The 25,674-nt window shown below is 39.6% G+C and overlaps 1 protein-coding gene across 11 annotated transcripts; it reads left to right on the forward strand.

Moving 5' to 3' along the window:
• The first annotated feature begins 1,800 nt into the window (after positions 1-1,800).
• Positions 1,801-24,422, forward strand: LOC103706413 (protein CCA1-like). Of its 11 annotated transcripts, XM_089927862.1 has the most exons (9): positions 1,801-2,131; positions 2,213-2,240; positions 2,334-2,523; positions 2,643-2,754; positions 3,208-3,269; positions 19,914-19,995; positions 21,944-22,171; positions 22,287-23,735; positions 23,833-24,422. In XM_089927862.1, exons 5-9 carry the CDS (start codon positions 3,247-3,249, stop codon positions 24,196-24,198), a joined length of 2,148 nt encoding a protein of 715 aa, XP_089783988.1. In that variant the 5' UTR covers positions 1,801-2,131; positions 2,213-2,240; positions 2,334-2,523; positions 2,643-2,754; positions 3,208-3,246; the 3' UTR covers positions 24,199-24,422. The 11 variants fall into 11 exon arrangements, with proteins under 11 accessions (XP_089783988.1, XP_026660209.2, XP_026660210.2 ...); XM_008790504.6 differs by lacking the exon at positions 19,914-19,995 and having other exon boundaries at positions 1,802-2,131; XM_088713053.2 differs by lacking the exon at positions 2,213-2,240 and having other exon boundaries at positions 1,802-2,131.
• Positions 24,423-25,674: the final 1,252 nt, after the last annotated feature.

Here is a 25,674-nt window from a genome sequence, read left to right on the forward strand (position 1 = left end):
TTGCCATATCACATATCATCACAAGGTAGTTGTTGCAAGATAGCTGTAATTAGCATGCCAGTCTATTGAAGCTAAATATTTGAGATCTTTGTTCCTCGCCTGTGTAATTTTAACTCCACACGCAATACCAAGTAAGGTTATAGCAAATTCCCCATGGTCACTTTCTTCCCATCAATGGAGCTTGCATGAACAAAACAGTACACACATGCATGGTGTCTCCTTTCTGGATCCCATGCTTAGATTTTGCTTTGATATTGGAGCATGGGCTTGCTATGCCCTCTCCAACACGTAAGGGACCTATCCACTCTATCATGTCCATCCATGCAGCACACGTAACGAAAGCCCACAAATCCATTCTAATAATCAAGCTTTTGTGAGGCCAATAAAGTTGCGAATTGAGTAATTTCTTCTATGACCTGTCACTACGGAGGCATTCTATGGGCTAGAGAGAAGAAGTTGCATAGAACACTCCATAATTTATTATTTTCTGATTTTATTGAATATATCCATACTCATAATAATAATAATAATAATAATCAAGTCATTTGGACGGCCGTGATGTACCCATCAAGCTCTTCGTGATTAAACACCGGAATTGGGGCCCAGCGGGCGACCGGTTCTAGATAAGGTGATGGGGCAAGTGGGCCACGTCCCCTTCACGCGTGGGTCCCGCCGCCGGCTGCTGAGAATAGAGCGCTGCCGCACACTCACGAGAAGCATCGCGACGCCCACAAACCCATCCCGGTGGTCCGCCTAGAAGATTTTATGCGTGATCATAGGATGTTTCCCATCCTATCCGTTTATCCTTTATTCAAATGGTGAAGATGGTCCCAGGCTTTAATAATAGTGTTCTTTTGTTATATTAATAGATCATAACCATTGTTGTAAAAATATTGTAGTAGAATACAATGAAATAAAAATAATTATTTCAAATCACTATTTATACAATAAAAAAACTATTTTTTAAATATAGCAAATATTTTAGAATTTTTTAAATTTTAAGTTAGAATAAAGTATCTTATGTTGAACATATAATCATTATTTGTGTTACAACCTATCATTATAATACTAATTTTTCTCTTCCAATAGATATTATCTTTTTCATGTTATTATGTATAGAGTTTTTTTTACATAAATACCTTTCTAAAAATTTAAATTTGCTTGAATATCTTTTTAAAATTTATATTTATTTCTGTACCTTCATAAAATACTATTTTTCTACAAATTTTTCTAATATAACCATTCTAACACCGTTAATAAAAATCATATTTATTTAATTAAAAATAAAATAAAATTTTAAAATTATTTTTTATCTTTTATCACGATCGCCTTATAAATATTTATTTTTTTGTCATTTTAATTTGAAATGACTAATTTTTTAACCGCTTTGGCATGGGTTCATATAAAAATAAGAATTAAAAAAAATAGAATAGTAAAATAAATATTTTACCAGAAAATACATATAAATGTAAAATTTAATATTTAGAAGGGTATTTAGGTAAAACATCCTTATATATATATATATATAAAAAATACGGAGCCATTACTTTTAGAATTAGTGGTTGATCGTTCTCCCGCATAAAACGTTTATGCAAGCGCTGGTGAGTTGTAGCGCACGACAGGGAGCTCCAGTTCCTGTGGATCAGGGCACGCCACCTCTTCTTCCTTTCGCACCTGGCCTCTGAGTAGGCCACTAATTTCTCGCCACTTGGCACCAGCTCCTGCGCCGCGGTCCTTGTCTTTCCCCTCCGCCCACTTCCAGCCTTAAGTTTATAAAACCCCACCATCCATGCCTTTTTTTTAATTCTTTTTCTTTATTTGCCCCTGTCCCCCACAAGAAATTTTAGTGGCTGAGATTTCTCCTGGCCTCACCCCCTGAAGAGCGAGAGCGAGAGCGAGAGAGAAACAAAGAAAGCGAGGCCCGGACGCAGGCTTTACTCTCCTCCTCTCCTTCCTTCTCCGAGAAGCTTCCGCAAGGCGCCATTGCCACTGACCTCGAGCTCTATTTGCTTTGCCCATTGATAGATTCGATCGTTGGCTAGTTGGAGATGCGAGACTGGTAGTGGGCGGAGGAGAACGGATGAGCTGCGGGCGTTCTTGATGTGCCCATGGGCCATGGAGGTCGCCTGAGGTGAGCTCCTCGCCTAGGGTTTGGTTTTTTCGTGATTCTTGGTTATGACTGCCGATTTCGTGTTTCTTGATCTGTTCTTAGACCGTGGCGGCTGGATTCAGTCGGTTTGGTGAGGAATTTGATGGTAGTGGTCTTGGGTTTACCAGTTTCCTTTTTTGGATGAGTTCTTGAATTTGGTTGTTGTTTTCTTGAATTGGAGTAGATTTTGATGAGTTATGAGGTACTATCTCCGGCAAATGGAGCGACTGGTTGAAGATATGGAGGGAGGATCGCTGCTGTTTGTGGATGATTTGAACTCGAAGTGATCTGTGGTTGTTTTCTTGTGTTTGCTCTGCTGAAATTTGGGGTTGGAGATGGAAGAGGATTCCTTCGGGGAAGAGTTGGTTGGGAAGGTGAGTTTATGGTTCGATTTAGTTATGCGTGAAGTTGTCTTTTTCCCATGCTCTTGTTTTGTTTCGGATGATGAAAGGGATTTCTGATTATGACTATATGTATGTGAATGGGAATGTAGACTAGGAAGCCTTACACGATCACGAAGCAGCGAGAGAGGTGGACAGAGGAGGAGCATAATAGGTTCCTGGAAGCTCTGAAACTGTATGGGAGAGCTTGGCAGCGTATCGAAGGTTGTAGATCTAGTCTATGTTTCTCACACTCATCCTAAATTATATATATATACATATATATATATATACACACACATATGTATGTACATACGTATATATGTATGGATGTACACAAAGGCACACCCACACACACATGTATATGTGTGTGTGTGTGTGTACATATGTATGTATATGCATAGATATGTATAGTGTGTGTGTGTGTGTGTGTGTATACATATATGCATCTATATATAGATGTATATAGATGTATGTGTGTATGTATATATGTATATATACATGTATTTGTGTATATGTATATATTTTAAATATTTCTTATGGGACCTATCCAAATTGAGTACTTTATATTCTGTAACCTGAATTTAGATGTGTTGAATTTGTTATATAAGAACTATAATATACATCGAGTTTTTAGTTTTTAGAAACATGCTTTTCACCCTTTGTCTTCTGTCACAGAGCATATAGGAACAAAGACAGCTGTGCAGATTAGGAGCCATGCGCAAAAATTCTTCACAAAGGTCCAGTGCCCTTTTACCACTTACGACTTTCTTAGTCATTGTTAATAGAACAATTGACTAGATGCATTTATTTTTTTGGACCTTAATTAATTTCTAAAACCACCTTTTATTAACGAGCCAACCTAAAGATCATTCTCTTAACTTGAAAGCTCATAATAGATAAATAAGTGAAGAACTTGCATTTTTAGATTCATGTATTTTGCTGCTACACATGCTGTTTTGGTTTCATGAACATTTATTATGTATCTTTCAGGAATATTTATCTGGTGTTCTGATTTTGTGTGTTAGAAATTTTTACAAATGCACGAAAAAGTGAGATGAATCATGACACGAGGTTAAGCTGGCATAATTGTTGGGATTGCTTTGTCTGGATAATGCAGTATGCAATCATCTTCTCATGAAGCATAGCTTATCTTTTTGTGTTGCATCTCATTATCATCCCATCAGAATGTTGAAAATATAATGAAGATTCATGCTTGCTATGGTGATTAATGAGCAGTCACAAACTATGCATGCTATTCTTTTTTGTTAGCAGGCATTAATGTAAAAATCTGAAACACATGTACATTAGTATTGAAACAAGAACATATTTTCTAAGTGTCCATTCTTAACACTCCCCAAAGCTTCCTTATGGATGTTGGCATTGTGAAGCAATGTGTTTTCTTGGACTAGGTTAACCTGTAACCTACACTTTTCTCTGTCCTCTTTTTTGAGTATCCTCTTAGAAAAAACCCTTAAACTTGATATGACTGTAATAAGAACCTTAGTATGATATACATTTACAAGGTATCGCCAAAAAAAATTGCAGCTAAAGAATGTTTTTGTCTTGTATTCTATTGCTCTCTATATTATTTTTCCTCTTTCTACTATTTTCTGTGTTATACCGGTTTGTTATTTTTGTTGAAAAGTGTTACTTTCAAGATATGCAATACCAGTATCAGCACCTGTTCCAGTTGGCTGGCCGTGTGGTACCATTTGGTTCTGTTCTGGCACATACCAACAAAGGGAGAGCTGGCGAGAGTGGGGGAGAGGGAGAAGGAGAGAGGAAATGAGAGAGAGGGAGGAAGAGGGAGGGTTGGAAAAGGGCTTCCATCCTCAGTTACCTTGTTTCGAACGAAATAAGGGCCGAGTGCTTTTTTCTTTTATTTTGTGGTGTCTAAATGAAGTCGGTTTCTCAAATTGAGGGATGGAACCGAATCAATCCACTCTTGACACAGCTTGATACATTTTGAACTAGACAGTTTGGGCTGGTATTGCATTCTATGGTATAGCATTCTTAACTAATCCTTCCCACTAGTTATGTCTTGTGATAATTGTGAGATAGAATACTTACCTAAAAATATATCCTAAATTAATACGACTCAGCTTAACTAACTAATCCTTAATCCTAAACTAGTTAGGGTTGGCTACAAGAATTCTTTTTCTTCATTCCACTCTATTTAGGGTCAAACTTTCTAAAAGATGTAGCAATCTCAGATCTTTCCTTACTACTTTATCGCATATGATTTTTAATCTATCTTTGTCTCTCTTTCTCATCAGTGTGTCTTTTGGGGCCTGTATTGTATATGTCCAAACAATGTAGTCATCATTCTCTTAATCTATCCTAAATTGGTGCTATCTCTATCAAGGTCCATTGAACCAGAATCTGAATCCGTACCGGTTAGCGGCCGGTTCGGTACGGTACGATACACAGTACGCAATGACGTGCTAGTTCTAAACCGGCACGTTAATTTTTTTCAAGGTTTTTTAAGTTTGAGTTAATGGTAATCAATTTTTTTTAATTTTTTCAATAATTTTAAGTATAATTTTATATTTCTTGATGTTTTTTGATGCTTTTTTTGATATTTCTCCTTCTTCTCCTACTCCTCCTCCTCCTCCACCATTTTCTCCTTATTTTTCTCTTTCTCCACCTCCTCCTGCTTCTCCGCCTTCTTCTTTTTCTCCTCCTCCTCCTCCTCCTCCTCCTCCTCCATTTTCTCCTTATTTTTCTCTTTCTCCGCCTCCTCCTCCTACCCCCGTGAGGTTGGCTCGACAAGGCCTTTCCCTGGCGCTTATCCCTTGGCCTATGAACCCTCACAAGAGTAGTTGCCTACAAACTGGCCCGAGGTACTATCAGTAGCCTCCCTCTTGGACTCAGGACTATGAACTGAACAATGCCAACTTGGCTCTGATACCAATTAGGGAAGCGAGGCAGGACCAATTAGGGAAGTGAGGACCGAGGGGGGGAGAGGAATAGAGAACGCAACTCAGATGTGCAGAAAAGAAATTCAATTACTCCAAAGGTCTGAAAGGTTCTGCCTCAACAAGGGTGAGGAGGTCCCCTTAAATAGACCAAAAAAAAAAAGTTAGATTCCAATCTATTTTGGAGTCCGAAAGTTAGTTCTGACGCCTGTGGCCGACAGATAAAATAATGACATGACTAAAGAAAGAAAAAGGAAAGATCGAAAAGACTCAAAGCAATTTGCTTTCTGGAAAGAAAAGCATCTCGCTTTTACAAAAGCAATTTTTCGAAAAGTTGATTTCTTTTCTCTGGCTTGAAGTGTATTTTTCCGCCTGAAGAAAAGTCGACGATGACTTCGATGTGATCAAAGCTTTTTTTATTGAAGTAGCTTTCTCAAAAAATAGATTCCTTTTGCTTGTTGGAGAAGAGAATGCTTCGTCCTTAGTGATGTGCTGGCAAAGCTAATTTGACTTAAAGCAGTTTTATAAAGAAGATTCTCTTTGTTGCTGGCTGGAGGAGATATCTTCCGCCGAAATCTATTTGCTGATGTAGACACAAAGTTGATGTAACTATGCCGAAAGTAGATTCCTTCGGGATGATGGCTACTAATTTGGCCGATCACATTACTGTCGTTTTGCTAATGATGCTCAGTTAGAATGATGGGCTGGCTCTTTGCCCTTATCTGGATTGAACTTGATTGGTTGGAACTTGATTGCTTCTTTTCTTAGTCTGGTAGCTAGAACTTTCTGCCACATGGTTTATGTCAGTTCCTCTGGACGAAGCTTCTGTGCATGGAGAGACTATTTTTCTTCTTCAAGAGATTGAGTATCCGCTGCATAGGGATCCTGAGACTAGATACCTGTATTTGTTCTGATCTTCAGGTGTGGAACATGATGAAGTTCTTGATGCAGTAGACTTTATAAAAATTGTCCTGATTGGATTTGCTTCAAATGTGGAGCAGAATTGCTGCTTCATGTGGTCCAAACATTTAGCCATAATTTTTTCATTAGTACATTGAGGATACCTTCTGAAGAACTTATTTTTTAGACTAATAAAATAAGTATCATCCAAGTCAGCTGATTGCTGAGATACTGCATGATCATTCATGCTCTTAAAAGAAACTAGATTAGTTCTTATATTGGTGATTATATCATTATATTTATCCCTGGGCATGCCCAGCCACCACTTATATAAGAATTTTCTTTTGAGCACAGGAATATTTTTTCTATCTTCTATTTCTGCAGATATGACCCATTTTCATATACAGGGTATCTTGTTCTCAATTATGAACATCATTGGGCAAAGCTCTGAGGAGATATAATTATCTTCCAGTTTATTAATGGTGGGATGATTGTCCACCCATTCTTCAAAGTATTTCATTATTTTTTTGGGCAACATGTTGAAGTCTGGCCCAAAGTAAGTCTAACATTTATTGAACCAGCCTGGAAGAGGCTTTTGTAGCACGTCTGGGTTGACTTTTAAGAACCACGAGTGTCTCCTTTTGGGATTCTTGTAGTAAAACATATTAGTAAAACTCTGGACATAGTCCCAATAATTAACTAAGACTGTCTGTCCATTCATCACAATTTGTTTGCCCTGATATGGATCAAATCCCCATTCATTGGGTCGAATTACTTTGTGGATTGTGCACTTGTTGAAGTTAATAATATCACTCCTGATTAAATTATTTGTAGAAATTATGATTAATTTTTGCAGAATTAGTATGGAGTAGGAGTGCCTCCATTACAGTTCTATTTTTTTCTTCTAATGAAGGATAAATCCATTCGTCAAAATATTTTTGACATATGAACCATGGATCATTCAGATTATTAACTTCATTATGATCCAGATACATAATTACCTCCTCGGGTTTCTTCTTCGAGTAAGTACTATCCAGGAGATTCACCGGTAGTACTTTCTTCATCATTGTGCTCGACGATGAAGTTGACTGCAAAGTAATTCCTTGCGTAACAACATCTATTTGCTGTTCTTGGTCAACTTTCTTTTGTTCCCTTCCGAGATAAGTTGCCAAATCTACCATTTGTGGAATTCTTGTGGGAAGTGCATTGGCACTGCGTCCTGGCCATAATGAGCCATAACATTTTCTGTACTCATGGGAAGTGCATTGGCACTGCATCTCCGAATATACCGAGCAGAATTTCACCAGGTTAAATAAGGAACATGTACCCTAGAGTCAGCAACACATTGACAAGGTAAGGCAAATCAAGTCTAAGGTAAGAAATCTACCTTGCTTGTCTTTACCAAATTCTAATTGGTTTAAGATTGTAGAAACCGATGCATCAAACATTGGTTTTGAAGGAATCTTAAAACAATTAGATCCAAATATTGGTAAAGAAATATTGGTACGATTTGTCTCTGGTAAGTGGAATTCCACTTTGAGCAAATATTCAACAATTAAAAAGAAAATGTTTTCAATAGTTAAAAGCATTTCTAAATTCCAAGGTGATCTGTTGAATCAGCAATTCTTGCCGAGAATAGACTACAGTACAGTTAAACAGATCATAGAAAAGGATGTCAAAAATTTGGTATCTAAGCAAATATTTGCTGGATGACAGGCACAATTGTCTGATTTTCAAATTGAATTCATTAGATCTGAAGATAATTGTCTTCTTGAAAGGGATGATTCCTCGCAGAGGATCATATCATAATCGAGGCGGAAATTCTGCTCGGTATGTTCGGGGACGCAGTGCTAATGCATTTTCCATGAGTACTAAAAATGTTCTGACTCATCATGGCCGGGGATGCAGTGCAAATGCACTTCCCACAAGATTTCCACAAATGGTGGATTTGGCAACTTATCTCGGAAGGGAACAAAAGAAAGTTAACCAAGAACAATAAATAGATGTTACGCAAGGAATTACTTTGCAGCCAACTTCATCGTCGAGCCTAACGATGAAGGAAGTACTATAGGGTAATCTTCTGGATAGTACTTGGTAAAAAAAATCTGAGGAGGTAATATGTATCTTGATTATAATGAAGTTAATAATCTGAATGATCCATGGTTCATACGTCAAAAATATTTTGACGAATGGGGTTATCCTTCATTAGAAGAAAAAATAGGATAGTAATGGAGGCATCATAACCAACGACCTACTCAATCAGGAGTGGCATCATTAACTTCAGCAAGTGCACAATCCATGAGGTGGTTCGACCCAATGAATGGGGACTTGACCCAAATCAGGGCAAGCAAGTTGTGGTGAATGGGCAGACAATATTAGTTAATTACTGGGACTATGTCCAAAGGTTTACTAATGTATTTTACTATGAGAATCCCAAAAGAAGACACTCATGGTTTTTGCAGGTTAATCCAGACGTGCTACAGAAGCCCTTGCCAGGTTGGTTCCTCAAATGGTGGACCTACTTTGGGCCAGACCTTAACATGTTGCCCAAAGAAATAATGGAATACTTTGAAGAATGGGTAGACAATCATCCCACCATTAATAAGCTCGAAGATAATTACATCTCCTCAGAGCTTTGCCCAATAATGTTCATAATTGAGAACAAGATACCTTGGATATGGAAATGGGTCATATATGCAAAAATAGAAGACAGAAAAATATTCCTGTGCTCAAAAGAAAATTCTTATATAAGTGGTGGCTGGGCATGTCCAGGGATAAATATAATGATATAATCACCACTATAAAAACTAATATAGTTTCTTTTACGAGCATGAATGATCATGCAATATCTCAGCAATCAGCTGACTCGGATGATGCTTATTTTATTAGCCTAAAAAATAAGTTCTCTAGAAAATATCCTCAATGTATTAATGAGAAAATCATGGCCAAATGTTTGGACCATATGAAGCAACAATTCTGCTTTACATTTGAAGCAAATCCAATCAGGACAATTTTCATGAAGTCTGCTGCATCAAGAATTTCATCATGTTCCACACCTGAATATCAGAACAAGTACAGATGTCTAGCAGGAGAATCTCAGGATCCCTATACAGTGAATACCCAGTCGCCTAAAGAAGAACAATCTCTCCATGCACAAAAGCTTCGTGCAGAGGAACTGACAGAAGCCATGTGGCAGAAAGTTCTAGCCACCAGACCAAAAAAATGAGCAATTAAATTCCAACCAATCAAGTTCAATCCAGACAAGGGCAAAGAGCCCGCCCATCATTCTGACTGAACATCATCAGCAGAACGACAGCCATGTGATCAGCCAAAGTAATAACTGAGTCACTAGCCATCCTTCCGAAGGAATCCACTTTCGGCGGAGTCATATCAATGTTGTGTCTATATCAGTAAATAGCTTTCGGTGGAAGATATCTCCTCCACCCAGCAACAAAGAGAATCTTCTTTATTAAAGCTGCTTTAAGTCAAATCAGCTTTGCCAGCACATTAATGAGGACGAAGCATTATCTTCTTTAGCAAGCAAAAGAAATCTACTTTTTGGAAAAGCTACTTTAATAAAAGAAGCTTTGGTCACATCAAGTCATCATCGACCTTTATTCAGGCGGAAGAATCCACTCCAACTCAGAAAAAGGAATCAACTTTTCGAAAAGTTGCTTTTGTAAAAGCGAGATGCTTTTCTTTCCAGAAAGCAAATTGCTTTGAGTCTTTTCGGTCTTTTATTTTTCTTTCTTTAGTCATGTCATTGTTTTATTTGTCGGCCACGGGCGTCAGAACTAACTTTCGGACTCCAAAATAAATTGGAATCCAACTTTGTTTTGGGTCTATTTAAGGGGACCTCCTCACCCTTGTTGAGGGAGAACCTTTCAGACCTTTGGAGTTATTGAATTTCTTTTCTCCACATTTGAGTTGCATTCTCTATTCCTCCTCCTCCTTCGCCTCCTCCTCCTCCTCCTACTTCTTCTCCTTCATCTTCTTCTCCTTCTCCTTTTCCTCCTCCTCCTTCTCCTTTTGTCATGCCCCCGCCTCTGCGAGGCACGTGAGGCACCTAGTGCCCACGTGGAGGCCACATGAGGGGGGAACACGGGGCTCCCCTGCCAGATATTGTCTGGTTCTAGGGCTTCACGCAAGCGTCCTTCACCCGTCCCCGGTTTTGTTTTCCACCCAAAACGCGTCTGCATTATTTGGAGACATCCGCCTCATATGCCCCGGCTTTAGAACGAGTCTTTCCGATGTGGGACTATTGGGCCTCATACCCTTTCCACCATCGGACAAGAGTCGTCCTCGGCTCTGATACCAAATGTCACGCCTCCGCCTCTGCGAAGCACGTGAGGCACCTAGTGCCCACGTGGGGGCCACATGAGGGGGGACCGCGGGGCTCCGCTGCCAGATATTGTCCGGTTCTGGGGCTTCACGCAAGCGTTCTTCACCCCTTTCCGGTTTTGTTTTCCATCCAAAACGCGTCTGCAGGATTAGGAGACACCCGCCTCATATGTCCAGGCTCTGAAACGAGTCTTTCCGATGTGGAACTATTGGGCCTCACACCCTTTCCACCATCAGACAAGAGCCGTCCTCGGCTCTGATACCAAATGTCATCCCGCCGCCTCCGCGGGGCACGTGAGGCACCCAGTGCCCACATGGGGGCCGCATGAGGAGGGACCGCGGGGTTCTCCTGCCAGATATTGTCCGATTCCGGGGCTTCACGCAAGCGTCCTTCACCCCTCCCCGGTTTTGTTTTCCACCCAAAGCGCGTCTGCAGGATTTGGAGTCACCCGCCTCACACCCTTCCCACCATCGGACAAGACCCGTCCTCGGCTCTGATTCCAAATGTCTGTGGGACTATTGGGCCTCACACCCTTCCCACCATCGGACAAGAGCCGTCCTCGGCTCTGATACCAAATATCACGCCCCTGCTTTCGTGGAGCACGTGAGGCACCCAGTGTCCACGTGGGGGCCACATGAGGGGGGACCGCGGGGCTCCCCTGCCAGATATTGTCCGGTTCCGGGGCTTCACGCAAGCGCCCTTCACCCCTCCCCGGCTTTGTTTTCCACCCAAAACGTGTCTACAGGATTTGGAGTCACCCGCCTCATATGCCCAATAGTCCCACATCGGAAAGACTCGTTCCAGAGCCTGGGCATATGAGGCGGGTGACTCCAAATCCTGCAGATGCGTTTTGGGTGGAAACAAAACCGGGGAGGGGTGAAGGACGCTTGCGTGAAGCCCCGAAACCGGACAATATCTGGCAGGGGAGCCCCGCGGTCCCCCCTCATGTGGCCCCCACGTGGGCACTGGGTGCCTCATGTGCTCCGCGGAAGCGGGGGCGTGACATTTGGTATCAGAGCCGAGGACGGCTCTTGTTCGATGGTGGGAAGGGTGTGAGGCCCAATAGTCCCACATCGGAAAGACTCGTTCCAGAGCCTGGGCATATGAGGCGGGTGTCTCCAAATCCTGCAGACGCGTTTTGGGTGGAAAACAAAACCGAGGAGGGGTGAAGGACACTTGCGTGAAGCCCCGGAACCAGATAATATCTGGCAGGGGAGCCCCGCGGTCCCTCCTCATGTGGCCCCCACGTGGGCACTGGGTGCCTCACGTGTCCCGCGGAGGCGGGGGCGTGACATTTGGTATCAGAGCCGAGGACGGCTCTTGTCCGATGGTGGAAAGAGTGTGAGGCCTATTAGTCCCACATCGGAAAGACTCGTTCTAGAGCCTGGGCATATGAGGTGGGTGTCTCCTAATCCTGCAGACGCATTTTGGATGGAAAACAAAATTGGGGAGGGGTGAAGGACGCTTGCGTGAAGCTCCAGAACCGGACAATATCTAGCAGAGGAGCCCCGCGGTCCCCCCTCATGTGGCCCCCACGTGGGCACTAGGTGCCTCACGTGCCTCGCAGAGGCGGGGGCGTGACACCTTTCCCTCCGTCTCCTTCTCTTCTTTTCCTCCTTCTTCTTCTCCTGCTCCTCCTTTTTCTCTTTCTTCTCCTTCTCTTTCTCCTTCTCTCCTCCTCCTCCTCCTCTTCTTTTTCTTCACCTTCTGCTTTGAATCGATCTTCACAGTCAAACCGACCTGGTTCTGCTCTGATTAAGCTCGGGACAGCCAAAACCGGGCAGTTTGGGCTGATTTGGCAGACTATATTGTCTACTTTTTCTTTTTTTATGAATGGCTTCATTCCTTACTTTATCTTTTCTACTATTACCACATATCCTTCTCAAAATTCTCTTTTTAGCTACGCTTATCTTGTGCATATATTGTTTTTTAACTACCCAATATTTTGCACCATAAAGCATAGCTAGTTGTATGGTCATCCTATATTTTTTTTTTCAGCTAGGCATGTATTTGACGATCATATAATATCCCAATTGCACTTTTCCATTTTAACCATCTTGCTTTAATCCTATGGTTAACATCTTCTTTAATCTCCTTTTTCTTATAAATAATCGATCTTAAATGCTAAAAATGGTCACTCTTAGAAACTTCATGATCCTCAATTTTTGCTTCATTTACATCTCTTTTGCTAATTTTATTAAAGCTACATTCCATATATTCCATTTTGGTTCTACTTAAACCTGAAACCTTTACATTCTAATGCACTCATATGTAATTCCAATGTACGATTAACTCTATTTTTAGTTTCATCACTAAAACCATATCATTTGTAAATAGCATTTACCAAGAAATATCATCTTCAATATGCCTAGTAAGCTCATAACTAGTGCTAAAAAATAAGGACTTAGAGTAGATCCTTGGTATAAACTTATTATAATTGGAGACTCACTAGTTTTACCATCAGCAGTTCTCATACTAGTAACCGCTTTATTATACATGTCCTTAATTACGTTAAGATAACTAACGAAAACTTCTTTGTTTTCTAACATGCAAAAATCCTCTTGAAGCCAAAACCCATTCTTTGCTTCATTGACATCTCCAGGCATCCATCCCATCTCAGTTTAGATTAGGTTCATTGTATTCCTTTTTTGCCTACAATCAAAGAAAATATGCTTAATGGTTTCATTCGCAAGATTGCAAACAAGACATAAAGGATCAAAATATAGGTTAAAATGTTTCACCATAATATTAACTTCCATATACAGGTCTGAACTTGGGTGGCTGCCTTAACTCCCTATTATAGGGTGATTACATTTTGTGGGATATTCAATTACTTGCCAAAGAAGGCAATGAGTTTGCCTTCCTGGTTAAGCATCACATGATTTCTACATTTGAAGTGCCATAGTCCACTTCAGACATCGCTGAAGTTTGGAAGTGCAAGAATAGTAACCTTTGACCTTTCTTATTTACTTCTTGATGAATTCAAAGCTCTTTAGTGTTTTCTCCATGTAGTTGAAGATATTCACTTTCAGACATTTAGTGGTTTGGGAGATATCAGAACTAAACCGTTGGATGAAGTGGTGGTAAAGGTGGAAAGCTACAAATATACTTTATGAGAAAATTTAATGAGGCACTTAAGATGATAATTTTATTTTTTTCATCCATAATGGATGTGATTTATTGGTAGTATGAGTTTCCTTACACTGGGAAGATATGCAACTTTGAGAGGAATACTTCTTTTATAAACTGGTCACAACTTGGGATGAGTTTGGGTAATTCATTCATATGGTTGCCAATTGTGTATGGTGATTTTCTGAAAACAGGGGAACCTTCCTTGGATAAACATTAGCGGAAAAGAGTGAACAAACATAAGCAAGAAAGAGTAATTGGAAGAGGTGATATAAAGACTAGAGACATGTTGTGTGAGGGTGAAGATAAAGAAGGTTATAAAAGAAATTCCCACATGCACCCTTTTAGGGTTTCTTTTTTCATGCTAAACACGGCAATCCCCATGTCTTTTGGAATATCCAACATGTACGTATTAGCATCAATTTTTTGCCGACCTAAACATTTATCAATCTTTTTATATCTCTGCTGATTCTTTTATTTTTACTTGGACACTTGCATCCAACTCCAAAAATTTATGTTGGATACATACCAAACACTTGGATACTTATGAAGTTTTTTGTAGCCACTTTTAAAGATTGGAAGAGGTTTGAACTCTTCTAATGATGTCCCTATTTTGATGTCAGATAGTGAGTATTCGTTCTTTTTAGAGATCGGTCAAAACATATTGAAAAAAAGTTTGCACGATATTATTTTTCTTATATCCTTATGTTGGGTTGTTTGAATGAGAAACAATTTAATTGAAAGATCTTAATGAAGAATATGTTTTTAGTATTTTTAATGTTCAAACAAACAGTTTTCACATGCGTAAATATACACTTTAGCTAAAACTATATCTTATCCTATATCTCCTGTATTTCCTTCTTCCTTTGCCGAGTCAAACACTTGATATGCATCTGAATTAGATTCTTGTATTTGTGTTCACGCAGCACTGCTTATTTCATGGTATATATTTCTCATTGAAGGATGTTTCTCACCATTGACAAATTGAAACACAATATACAAAATCTCCATGGAGCTCACAATCTTTTAAACCTTATCCTATAATGTGTTATTGAAAAGTTTTTTGACCTCGCTCCTTTTTGCAGTTGTAGCAAATTCAGATTTCACCTACTTGATATATTAAACAATTTCAGTCTGTCTTTTCGAGATGTTCTTACTACAATGGAAAATTAAACGCACCTGGTCACACTAGGCTTCGACAACTCCCTCAGATTTTTTAACACATCAAGGGAAGAACCCATGATCAGGTCCTAACAACTTTAAGATGCTTTTTTACATAGTAAGATGCTTTAAGATGAACATTATGATGATTTTCCCTATCTTAACAACTTACTTTGTTCTTCTCTATATCCAAGATCAAGTCTATGCAATGTGCCACTTATATGGTCTAGATCTGATGCTTATATCTGTTTATCAATTCCTCCTAAACATAGTTGTTGCTCTTTCTCAATACCACCTAGAGAACATGCTAATCATTGATCCCTCTACAGTTGCAATTAATGATTATACAATGGTTCATAATATACTTTGTTGGATCAATAGATTAATGCATGATAATTTTCTTATTAGAGTACACAAGGAAGTTGTACCGAACTCTATCAGCCTGGTCCAAGCATCTCGTGATTGTCACACCATTTAGGTTCCATTGCTTTGTGGAGGAGGAATTGTATGGCTCTGCTCCTTCAACCTCCTTAACTAGATAGGTGCTCGCAATCTCATAAGGAGTGGTAGATCGACTCCTATGAGTCTAGGATTTGCTATCATTCAGTGAGGGATGTGATTGAAGTGAAACTTCAAAAACAGCACAAAACTAGTTTATGAAAGCATCTCATGTAATTGATGAATTTAGGTAATGGTTAGTTTTGGCCTTAACGTTTATGACTAGTTGACCATAATATCATTTTTTGACATAATATAACCTTAAAATTTATGAATTTTAGATATCCATCTTTCCTTGTTCAAGGACTCGAAGTTAGGGATGGCAAAAATTGACCCAACTTGAGAATCCAACTCTATCTAATTGGGTGAGGTTTAGTTTTTCTAGGGTCAGGTATGGGTCAAATTTTTTGAGCCATGTAAATGAGTCAGGTATGGGTTGGAGCTTTGGCCCGACTTGGATCATGAGGTATAGTTCTATTTGGATCAAACAATTTATGCTGGGATGTCATCATCTTGGATAAGATGGTTGGCCTTTTTCTTAATACTAGTTGTTTAAATAATTTTGGAATCAACCTGTAAAAGTTGTAAGCACCAAAGTTCACCATCTCAGTACTGGACACCATACTAGTACTATCTTGTTACTATGTTGGTATGCTTATGCTCGATATGGCGGCTAGTTTGGTATATCGACAGTCGGTACTCCCACTATACCACATACCAATTTGGTATCGGTATAATACAGTACAATGGGTAGCAAGATCTGCCGAACAGGTACCGAGATCTGTATCGGTCAGCGGATGGGTGCCGGTTTTGAACCTCCGCCTTCTTGGAAACCTTTTTCTTCGCTGCTATAAAATCAGCAAAATGCTTCTTTGTTAGCTGCCGAACCTTCCAGCACATAGATACGTCGAAATAAGTACCAGCTAAGTGCTGCTTCAACTTGTTTACCTCTCCTTTCTTGAACTTTGTGTTGCACCAGTTCACTTCCAATAGTGCCAACTTAAGAGTTTGCCCATGATCCTAACTAATGTCACGTTCTGGCTCCTTTTTCTTTAATGGTTCTATTCCTGCAGGTTTATGCCAATTTATCAATTATTAAAAATAGCAAAATTTCGGTATGATGAAGATAATTTTTTATCTCAAAAAATACAACTGATTTATCTCATATATAATTCTAATTTTTTATATTTTTTATTTATTTATATATTTTTAATAATTTTTAAATTTAAAAATATGTTTAAATATCATAAATTCAAAAAAATATGTTTTCTACTTTCAGAAAATACTTCTGAATTATGTAATATTTACTACTAATTTTTCATTTTTGGTATTAATTATATATTTTTAATTATTTTTTAAAAAAATAAAAATAATTTTTAAATAGAAATATTTTAAATAATTAATTTCAGCTCAGATGTATGTAGAATCCAACAATTGATGTTACATATATTTTTCTAGACCTGTGGACATACATCAAAGGCTACTTATTTTTTTATTTTTTTTCAAATTTAGGCTTAGGCCACTTTGCGCATGATCGTATTACAATATGAATAAATGGATACCAAATTTTGTTGGAGAGTAGCTTGCATGTTCCTAAATATGCTTTTGATTTTACAATTTTTTTGAATTTTATTTTTGTTATATTTTTTATTTTTAATACAAAATATATATTTAATTTTTAAAATATATATAATATGAAAATTAAAAATTTTTATGTCACTATGTAGATCATCTATAGATCTACAACATATCATAAAATCAAAACCAAATCAAAAATTTTGGGATGATTTTTTTTTATTTTGCAAATTTTGAGCTATTTTTTGGAGCCTTCCAAAAAATAGAGGGAATGAGATATGGAAGAGGAAGTATACCGTATTGAGGCTTGGATGTTTCCTCAATCATGCTGAATTGGTGTGATTTTGCAAATTGGAGGATAAGGGAGAGCCGGAAGACCTCTAAACGTTACAGAGAAGAAATATTGGAAAAGCCTTCACAACATCTTCTTTTAACAAAAGAAAGAAAGGGGGAGGGGGCCTGATTTTGAACCGGGCCGACTCGGTGCGAATCGGACGGTTCCCACCGAGTTCGAACAGAATCAGCGGTTCTGAACGGTTCCGGTTGGACCGGTTCACACCGAGTTCGAACAGAGCCGGTTGGTTCCAAACGTCTCCGACCGGTTCTGGCTAGTTCGGGACCTATTCCGGCCGGTTTGGATCTGGTCCCGATTTTAATTGGCGAACCAACCTAGTCCCTGACTGGGTTGGCTCGGTACAGGCTGAACCAGGCAATTTGGTCCGGTTCGGCTGACCTTGGTTGGTACACACCGGGACTAATTGATAAAGGATTGCATGTGATATGTTTGGTTAGGTCCATTAGGGATTGTCTTGCAAAATAGATTAGGTTAGGATGTTATAAGTGACCAGGATGGCTTGTGGGTGGGTATGGATCAAGTGGTATTGACCTGATGTCATGTTGGGTCGGGTATGGTTCAAGGTTCTGTATGTTGGTGTCCTACTTTACCTAGCTTAAACTCCATCTGGTCTGATCAATTGCCACCCCTACTCAAAGTCTAATTTATTTGGTTTTCCTAATTTATCATTTTATAGGTCAGTTTGCCTAGTTTGTTGACTTAAAGGTAGATCATGATTTAATATCCGTAATTTTAGGAATTTGAGGTCAATTTGGCCAATTTAGGAACCTACAAAGCCCATCATTCCACCTTACCTAGTTTGCTCTTTTTCAATATGGTAATGAACAACATCAGCAACAATTTTCCTCTTTCTGGTGTCATGAATAGGCAACGTTGATCGAGGGATGGATCGAGGAGTTCATGATGTGGGATCGGTCATGTTTCCTCACCTTCCTAGTGATCCTAATGGGCAATAGCCATCAGGCAATGAGAGATCATGAGAGATCAGTCCAATGGTGTTGTAGATCTGAGGGACTAAACTTTGTTTTTATGCATTTAATTGATGCCCCATGGTTGAACAATCGTCAGACATCAACAACTTGAAAGGTTGTCGTGATTGACAACTTATTTGAGTTAAATAGATTTGTGGATTTTGGATCAGCTTGCTTGCAAGGTCTAGTCGGTAACATGTCATAGTAAGTAACATGTCATATGGGTTGGCCCACTTGAGTTTTAAGAGACTGATCTTGTGATCTCGTATGTTCAGTCAGTCAGTTGACATAAACTAAGACTACTTGAACATCCACTATGCTTTGTGTAAGTCTTTTGCTTAAAGATGGTAGAACTTTTTTTTTTTGGTTTGCATAACTTATTGCCTTGGTGTCAAGTATTATCTACTTGCAATTTTTTCATCCTAACATAACTATAATATTTATGTAGTTATCTAGTTTGTTTGTGACAGAGACTATCTGTGTTGCAATTCTCTGTGTTGCAATTTTTAGGGCAGAATCACCATGCCCCAACTCTTACCCTTTTCTCTGTTTTAGCTTTTGTTTCTATTAAGACATCAATTTTTGTGATAGGTTGCCAATCTGTCACTAGCAATGATTTCTTGTCAAATTTCTCATTTTCTGTGAGTCATACAAGCATGACAATTTTTCATCCCAACCTCCAAGCATCGTAGCGATATGAGGTTTCTTTTAATGTATTTACCCCTCATTCTTGTGATAACCAAGGTTTCTTGGTGGCATGTACATGTTGTACCATGTTGATGATGCTGACCAAATGTGGATGTTGCCTTTGAGTTGGCAAGGTTCTACCTGCTAACATCAGCCAACACTTAGAACCTTGGTAATAACACAAGCGCTATTCTAGTGATTGACTAATTGATATCCAGCATATTGAGGTTAATTATAAATTCACATGCCATCACTATCATACTTGAACAGCTATCCTTAGTCCATATTTCTTCATGTACTTACTAATATCTAATGAAGTCAAACATTACTACATGATCCTTAATCCTGGACAACCACTATGTATGATCCACTATCAGTTAATGAGATGTTTTAAATTTAATACACATTTTACAAGCCATAATTATAACCATTAATCCTTGACCAAACTACTCGAGATTTGCTTTGTGATTTCTCCTTCACTAAACATGCCTATTTAAGCAATTTTATCTTATTTAAAACTTCTTTGCATCCTCACGGGAAGGGGGATGCCTTTGCATCTCCAATTTTCGAATTCGGACATATTACGTAGCTTGGGACACATTTTAGAACTATTTGTCTACTTGATGTCAGCCAGCCCACCTTTTCTATTTGGGATTGGAATCGGCAAGAGTGGTGTTATACACATGCAAATACTTATATATAGATGTGTGTGTATATTAGTGCTAGTATTTACACATTTATTCATATAAATACATGATTATATAATATGTGTATATATATATAAACCAAGGATCAATCTGCCTAATTGTACTATATTGTATTTATATTGTGCGTTGTGCCGACAGGTTATCGATTGAGTATAGGGGGCGTGCCCCTCAATACCATTCGAGCCAACAAAATATGACTGCACGATTATATATACTGACGGTATGGGCTACCCTACTTTATGTTTTAAACCCTTGTCTAATCATTCTATATAACCTTTTCGCCATTTAAGATGTGGTTTGGAACTCTGCCATTATGAATATTTTCCATGTTGTTGAGGATTAGAAGTTCTATCTATAGATTGCATCAATTAAATCAACTGAAGTGATGGACTGGGATTGAAATCATAATAAACCGTAGTATATAAGCTTCGCAAAATGCCAACAACATTTATAAAAACATTTGTAATATATTTTTAATATGAAAGTGTAGTTTAATTCCCCTTTTGTAATGTAATAATTGTGCAATGAATTTTGTATGACATATTTGTTAATTTCTGCAAAACACTCATTAAACAACAATGGATATTGATATTTAGGATGATTCATGACACTAGATTTTATTAAGTTTTAAAAATTATTTATTTTAAACAAACACAATTACAGACTAGCAGAAATGGTCAAGGTTAGTCTATTTCGATAAGAATTGAATATTGTATAATAGTATTAGCTTTTAATTTATAAATCTTCTTACAGACTTATGTTTCTTTGTGTGTCAATGCATGCCAAGTGTCACACAGTGTGCATATCATGCCAACCATGGGCTAACAAACTTTGGATGCAATACTTGAAACCATGGTTTCAAGCTGATGGTGTTGGTTTGTACTAGCAGGCATGAACCTATTAAGTCCTTCACTCTTCAATGGAAAAGGGGACAATTGCTGACTTGGCTTGAAATATGCAATGCTGGCTATTAGCTAGCTTGCCCCCATGCCTATGGCACGTAAAATCCTTGTTTGATACTTAAATATTTACATAGGCATGGACACATATTTTCATGATTTACATGCATATGTTTCTATCTTATATCAATATCAACTATTGGCCTATATGGAACACAAAATGTCTCTCAGGCTTTATTAGTGAAGAAGAATAAAGTCTCCCTAATACATCTTCACATCTTTTATCCTAAATCCTCTTAACAACTCATATTGTACTACCTATTACAACCAGCAGTCCAGATCTAACATATAAACATCTTAGCCTGAACTAGGGTCGGCGAAACTGTTTCGAACTGGACGGTTCCAGCCGTTTCGAGCCGTACCGGCTGCTTACCGGTACGGTTTCGGCAATAGAAACAAAACCCGTTGCCGGAGCTGGAGAAGGAAAGAGAAAGCGAGCGGGGGGGGGGGGGGGGGGGGGGGGGGGAGGGAGAGGGAGAGAGGCCAGCGGAGGTTAGAAACGGGAACTGGCCATGGCATCCCTCTCCTCCTCTCTCTTTTTTGCTCTCTCCCACGGTCTGCGTGCCCTCTCCTCCGTCGGTACAGGCTTGGCACAGCTTGTACTGACTCGTGCCATTGGAAAACTGGTATGGTGCTCGGTACCGGTTCCGTCGACCTTGACATGAACTTAAGTCTTTATATATCTAATCATTTGATTAAAGACTGCCTGCATAGATGGTGAATACCAAAGATGTTGGAAGTGTTTCAGTGCAATAAAAATTACAAATTTAGATCACATATATAGGAGAATGCCATAGAGTAATAGAAGTGCTGTAAATATCTAAAATATATTAAGATCCTCCATTCCTGGTCAATAGAAATGCCGCTTTCTGCAATTTTTATTTGTTTAATGAAGTACTAAAAGATCAGCTTGATGAAAAAAAAAATTATAATCCTTGAATCTCCTTTTCATTAGTAATTTTGGGTATTTGCTGAACTTTCACCAATGTTCACTTGGGAATTGAAGGAAATGATAATATGCTTGAACTAATAGGTACTTTGACAGTTTAATGCTCTTGTGTTAGTAGTGGTTAGCTTCACTATTCAAACTAGATGTTCACTGACTTTTTCAATGATATGTTTTAGCATCAAGTGGTCATTAATATTGTCTTGACATAGATTTGTAATTGAAAATCATGTTTTGCATGACTAACAGTAATCAAATTGCAGTTGGAAAAAGAAGCTGTAATGAAAGGCATTCCTCCAGGACAAACTCATGATATAGATATTCCTCCCCCACGACCTAAAAGGAAGCCAAGAGGTCCATATCCTCGGAAGAGTAGGGTAGGTTCTGTCTCTCTAACTGGTGATGCAATGAACAACAAATCATCAAAATCTGTTTCTCTTGTGGGCACCAGTAAACAAGTCTTGGAACAGGGAAGTGATGCACCTCAGAAGGTACACATTTGTCTCCCCCTGTTGCTTTACATTATAAAAACTTTTGTGTGGTTCTTAGTTGTCTTTTTCATTTTTCCCCCTTTCCTGAGTTCTTGCCCCTTTATTCATTTTTCAGAAACTTGCTGCAACTATAACCTTGCAAAGGAAAGAGACTTCTGAAGATGGAAGCTGCTCAGAAGTTCTTAACTTCTTTCAAGATGCTCCATCTGCCTCCATCTCTTCTGTGAAGAGCTTGTCAAATTCAAATCCTTGTACATACACAGAATTTGTCACCAAGATTAAAGAAATAAAAGAGACTGCAACAGATAAATCTTCTGTCTCTATTGAAGTGAATAAGGATCTAAACCTAAACGGCATATCCTATGGAGATCAGGAAATTGAAGGACTCAAAGGATTTCGCATAGATTCACAAACAAATTTAGCTCATGGAGAGGATGCAGATGCATTAAAGCAGCAAGAGAACCTTGGTTCATTGTTAAGGGACAATATGCAAGGGAATCAAAGCAACTCAACACATATTCCTGTGCATTTTTCAGGAAGAAGCAGTGCTGAAGGCATGCAGACAACAGACTCTGATGGGCATAATTTCACAGCAGTGACTGGCCAAGTGGGAGGAGCTGATGAAAATTCTAAGTCATTCATCAATCCTACAGTTTCTGCCACATCAAAGCTCCACAACAGTTCTGCAATACCGTGTATTCACCAACCATTTCCAGCCTTCCCAGCTTTTACCCAAGTCCACAGCAATCATGATGCTTATAGGTCATTCCTCAACATCTCATCCACCTTCTCAAGTCTCATTGTGTATACCTTATTACAAAATCCAGCAGTTCATGCAGCAGCCAACCTGGCAGCATCATTCTGGCCATCTGCAGAGGTGGATTCTTCAACTGATTCAACTCCAGAAAACCTAGCTGGGCGATTTCCAGTAAGGCACATGAACCCTTATCCAAGCCTGGCATCTATTGCTGCTGCTACGGTAGCAGCTGCATCAGCATGGTGGGCAACTCAGGGACTATGTCCAATATTCTCTCCTCACATTGGTTTCCCATTTAATCCAGCACCCACAACTACAATTCCCACAATGGCCACAGCCCAGGGTCCAGAAGATAAGACAGATGGAAAAGAAGATGCATTTCAGAACATTGTAGAAGAAGATCAAGTAGTAAATTCAGATCAATCTGTGGCTTTAAATACAGAACACCCTTCTCCCAAGTCAGCGTCATCAGAAGCAGATGGCTCAGATGATAGCAGAAGCGGTGTAAGGTCACATTGCACGGAGGTCAAAGCTTCAAAAATTAGTGAGTTTAAACCATTAGCAGCTACTGGACTTTATGATTCTCATAAGACAGAGAGCAAGAAGAAACCAGATCGCTCTTCCTGTGGCTCCAATACACCTTCCAGCAGTGAAGTTGAAACAGATACCATAGTGAATAGGCATGAGAAAGTCGATGATGAAGCTAAACAAGCCTATTTCAGTAGTCCATTAGCTGGTGAGACCAACAGCCGCAGATCTCGAAACAGTGGGAGCATTAACGAGTCATGGAAAGAGGTCTCCGAGGAGGTTGTAATCTGGCAAATTTTCTGGTTCATCATTAACGTGTTTGAACACCCATCACCGCTGTTCTAATTTTACCCAATCTTTGTCTTTTCTTTGTTAGGGCCGACTTGCCTTCCAAGCGCTCTTTAGTAGAGAAGTGCTGCCACAAAGCTTTTCGCCTCCACAAACTGAAGACGCAATGGCCAACAAAGAAGCTATTACCTTGCTAGTCGATCTTAACAAGAAGGCATGTGCGACAGCCAGTCTTAATCATCTTCATAGCTTTACAAAGGAGATGTCAAGCAGATGCAATGATAACACTGGAAAAAGTTCTTTAACAAGTGAAATTGGTCAGGGGAAGCTGTCTCATCGAACAGGATTCAAGCCATATAAGAGGTGTTCAATGGAAGCCAAGGAAAACAGGACAGCTGCTGTTGAAGAGACTAGCAACAAGAGGATTCGTCTTGAAGGGGAAGCTTCAATCTGATAGCATGGGTGCAAGAACTCATGCAATTCAGGTTGCTGCTTCTGGCATGTAAGATTGGTTTTCCAACTTACAGGACATAAATTATGTCATGTACCATAGTTTTTAAACTTAATTTTACTCTGTATTGTTGTATTGAAATAATCAAGCAGCCCTGCTGCAAGGTGGACTGCTTATAACCTTGCCCATTTCACTTCAACTGTGCATATTTTATTTGGCATTCCAAATTAACTACTCCATGACCAAGCTTGATGTCTTTGCAGCAAGCGGCTTAGGTTTGGTGCCTTACAAATGGCTTATGAATGCCATCACTTTGGATATGATGCTTGTGATAAAGCTTAAATTAAAGTGATCAATCTTTCTGGATTGACAGAAAATTACGCAAGACACGGGATAAATCAAACAAGCTTAAAAGCTATTGCTCCCAAATTTTCAAGGATGAAGCACCCTGCAGCACGGCAGTCTTTGTTGCATTTTCTTACAGATTGGGAGGCATCAGATGGAACTAGAATAGTAGCTCCAAATGAGTCAAATGTAGTACATAAAAAACAAAAAAAATGTCAAAATGTACAGATTCATTCAAGGAGAAATATATGAATGATCTACCTTGGTGGACTGATACTGGGTCCTCAGGTCAGCAATTGCATCATCGAGCAGCTGGTAGGTGTGCCGAAATGAGAGATTGGAATGGCAAAACAATTGAGGGATCTTCTGGTGGTGGGGGTCGACACTCCCCTTGGACTGGTGACGAGAAACGCTCTTGGGCCAAGGTGGCATAGGGGCAGTCTCGGCAGGCTATGTGGACGAACCACAAGAGTTCCGAAGAGGAGCTTGACAACCTTCAAGCTCTTGTGCTGTCGGAGAGGATTGAAGCGCCGAGTCACGCATGGGTGAAGGCGGCAGTCATTTGTCGAAGCATCGGCCGGAGGATCCTTGCTGAATGGGTGTTGAAGGAGCTAAAACAAAGAGGAAAGCTCCTATATGAGGTGGAATCCTTTCCACTTGCTGAAGACTCACATGGTCTTCCGATTACAGTAGGAGGGCAACCCGGGTGCAGCAATTGCTGGTGGCCCATGGTTGATTGTCGGGCAGTTACTGGCTTTGGAGTCGTGGGTACCCGACTTCATGGAGGAGAGGATCGCGACCTCGAGGAACTCCTCGGCGTAGGCCTGGGCGACCTGGGCCTTGACTTGGTCCATCAGGGCCTCGGTCGAGGGGCCCGAAGAGCCGTTCGACGGCGCGGGAGACGAGAAGGGATCCATCGCTCACTAGTTTTCACTTGGATTTCGTCGGAGAAGAGGAGGGAGGGAGGTCCGACACCCCGCACGTGTACTGGTGTTCATCAAGGAAGTGGGAACCCAGCCCGGCCTGCACCAATTTGGACTGTTTGGGTCAGTCCAGGCTAGACTTTTGAGCTGCTTTTGAAATGGTTCAGTATGGGTTAAAAAAAAAAAGGTAAAGATTTGTTTCCCTAGATTG

The sequence above is a fragment of the Phoenix dactylifera genome, chromosome 16 (genome assembly GCF_051530095.1).
Source record: "Phoenix dactylifera cultivar Ajwa chromosome 16, Ajwa_hap1_PhDact_Kaust_v1.1, whole genome shotgun sequence".
In the NCBI taxonomy this organism is placed as follows: Eukaryota; Viridiplantae; Streptophyta; class Magnoliopsida; order Arecales; family Arecaceae; genus Phoenix; species Phoenix dactylifera.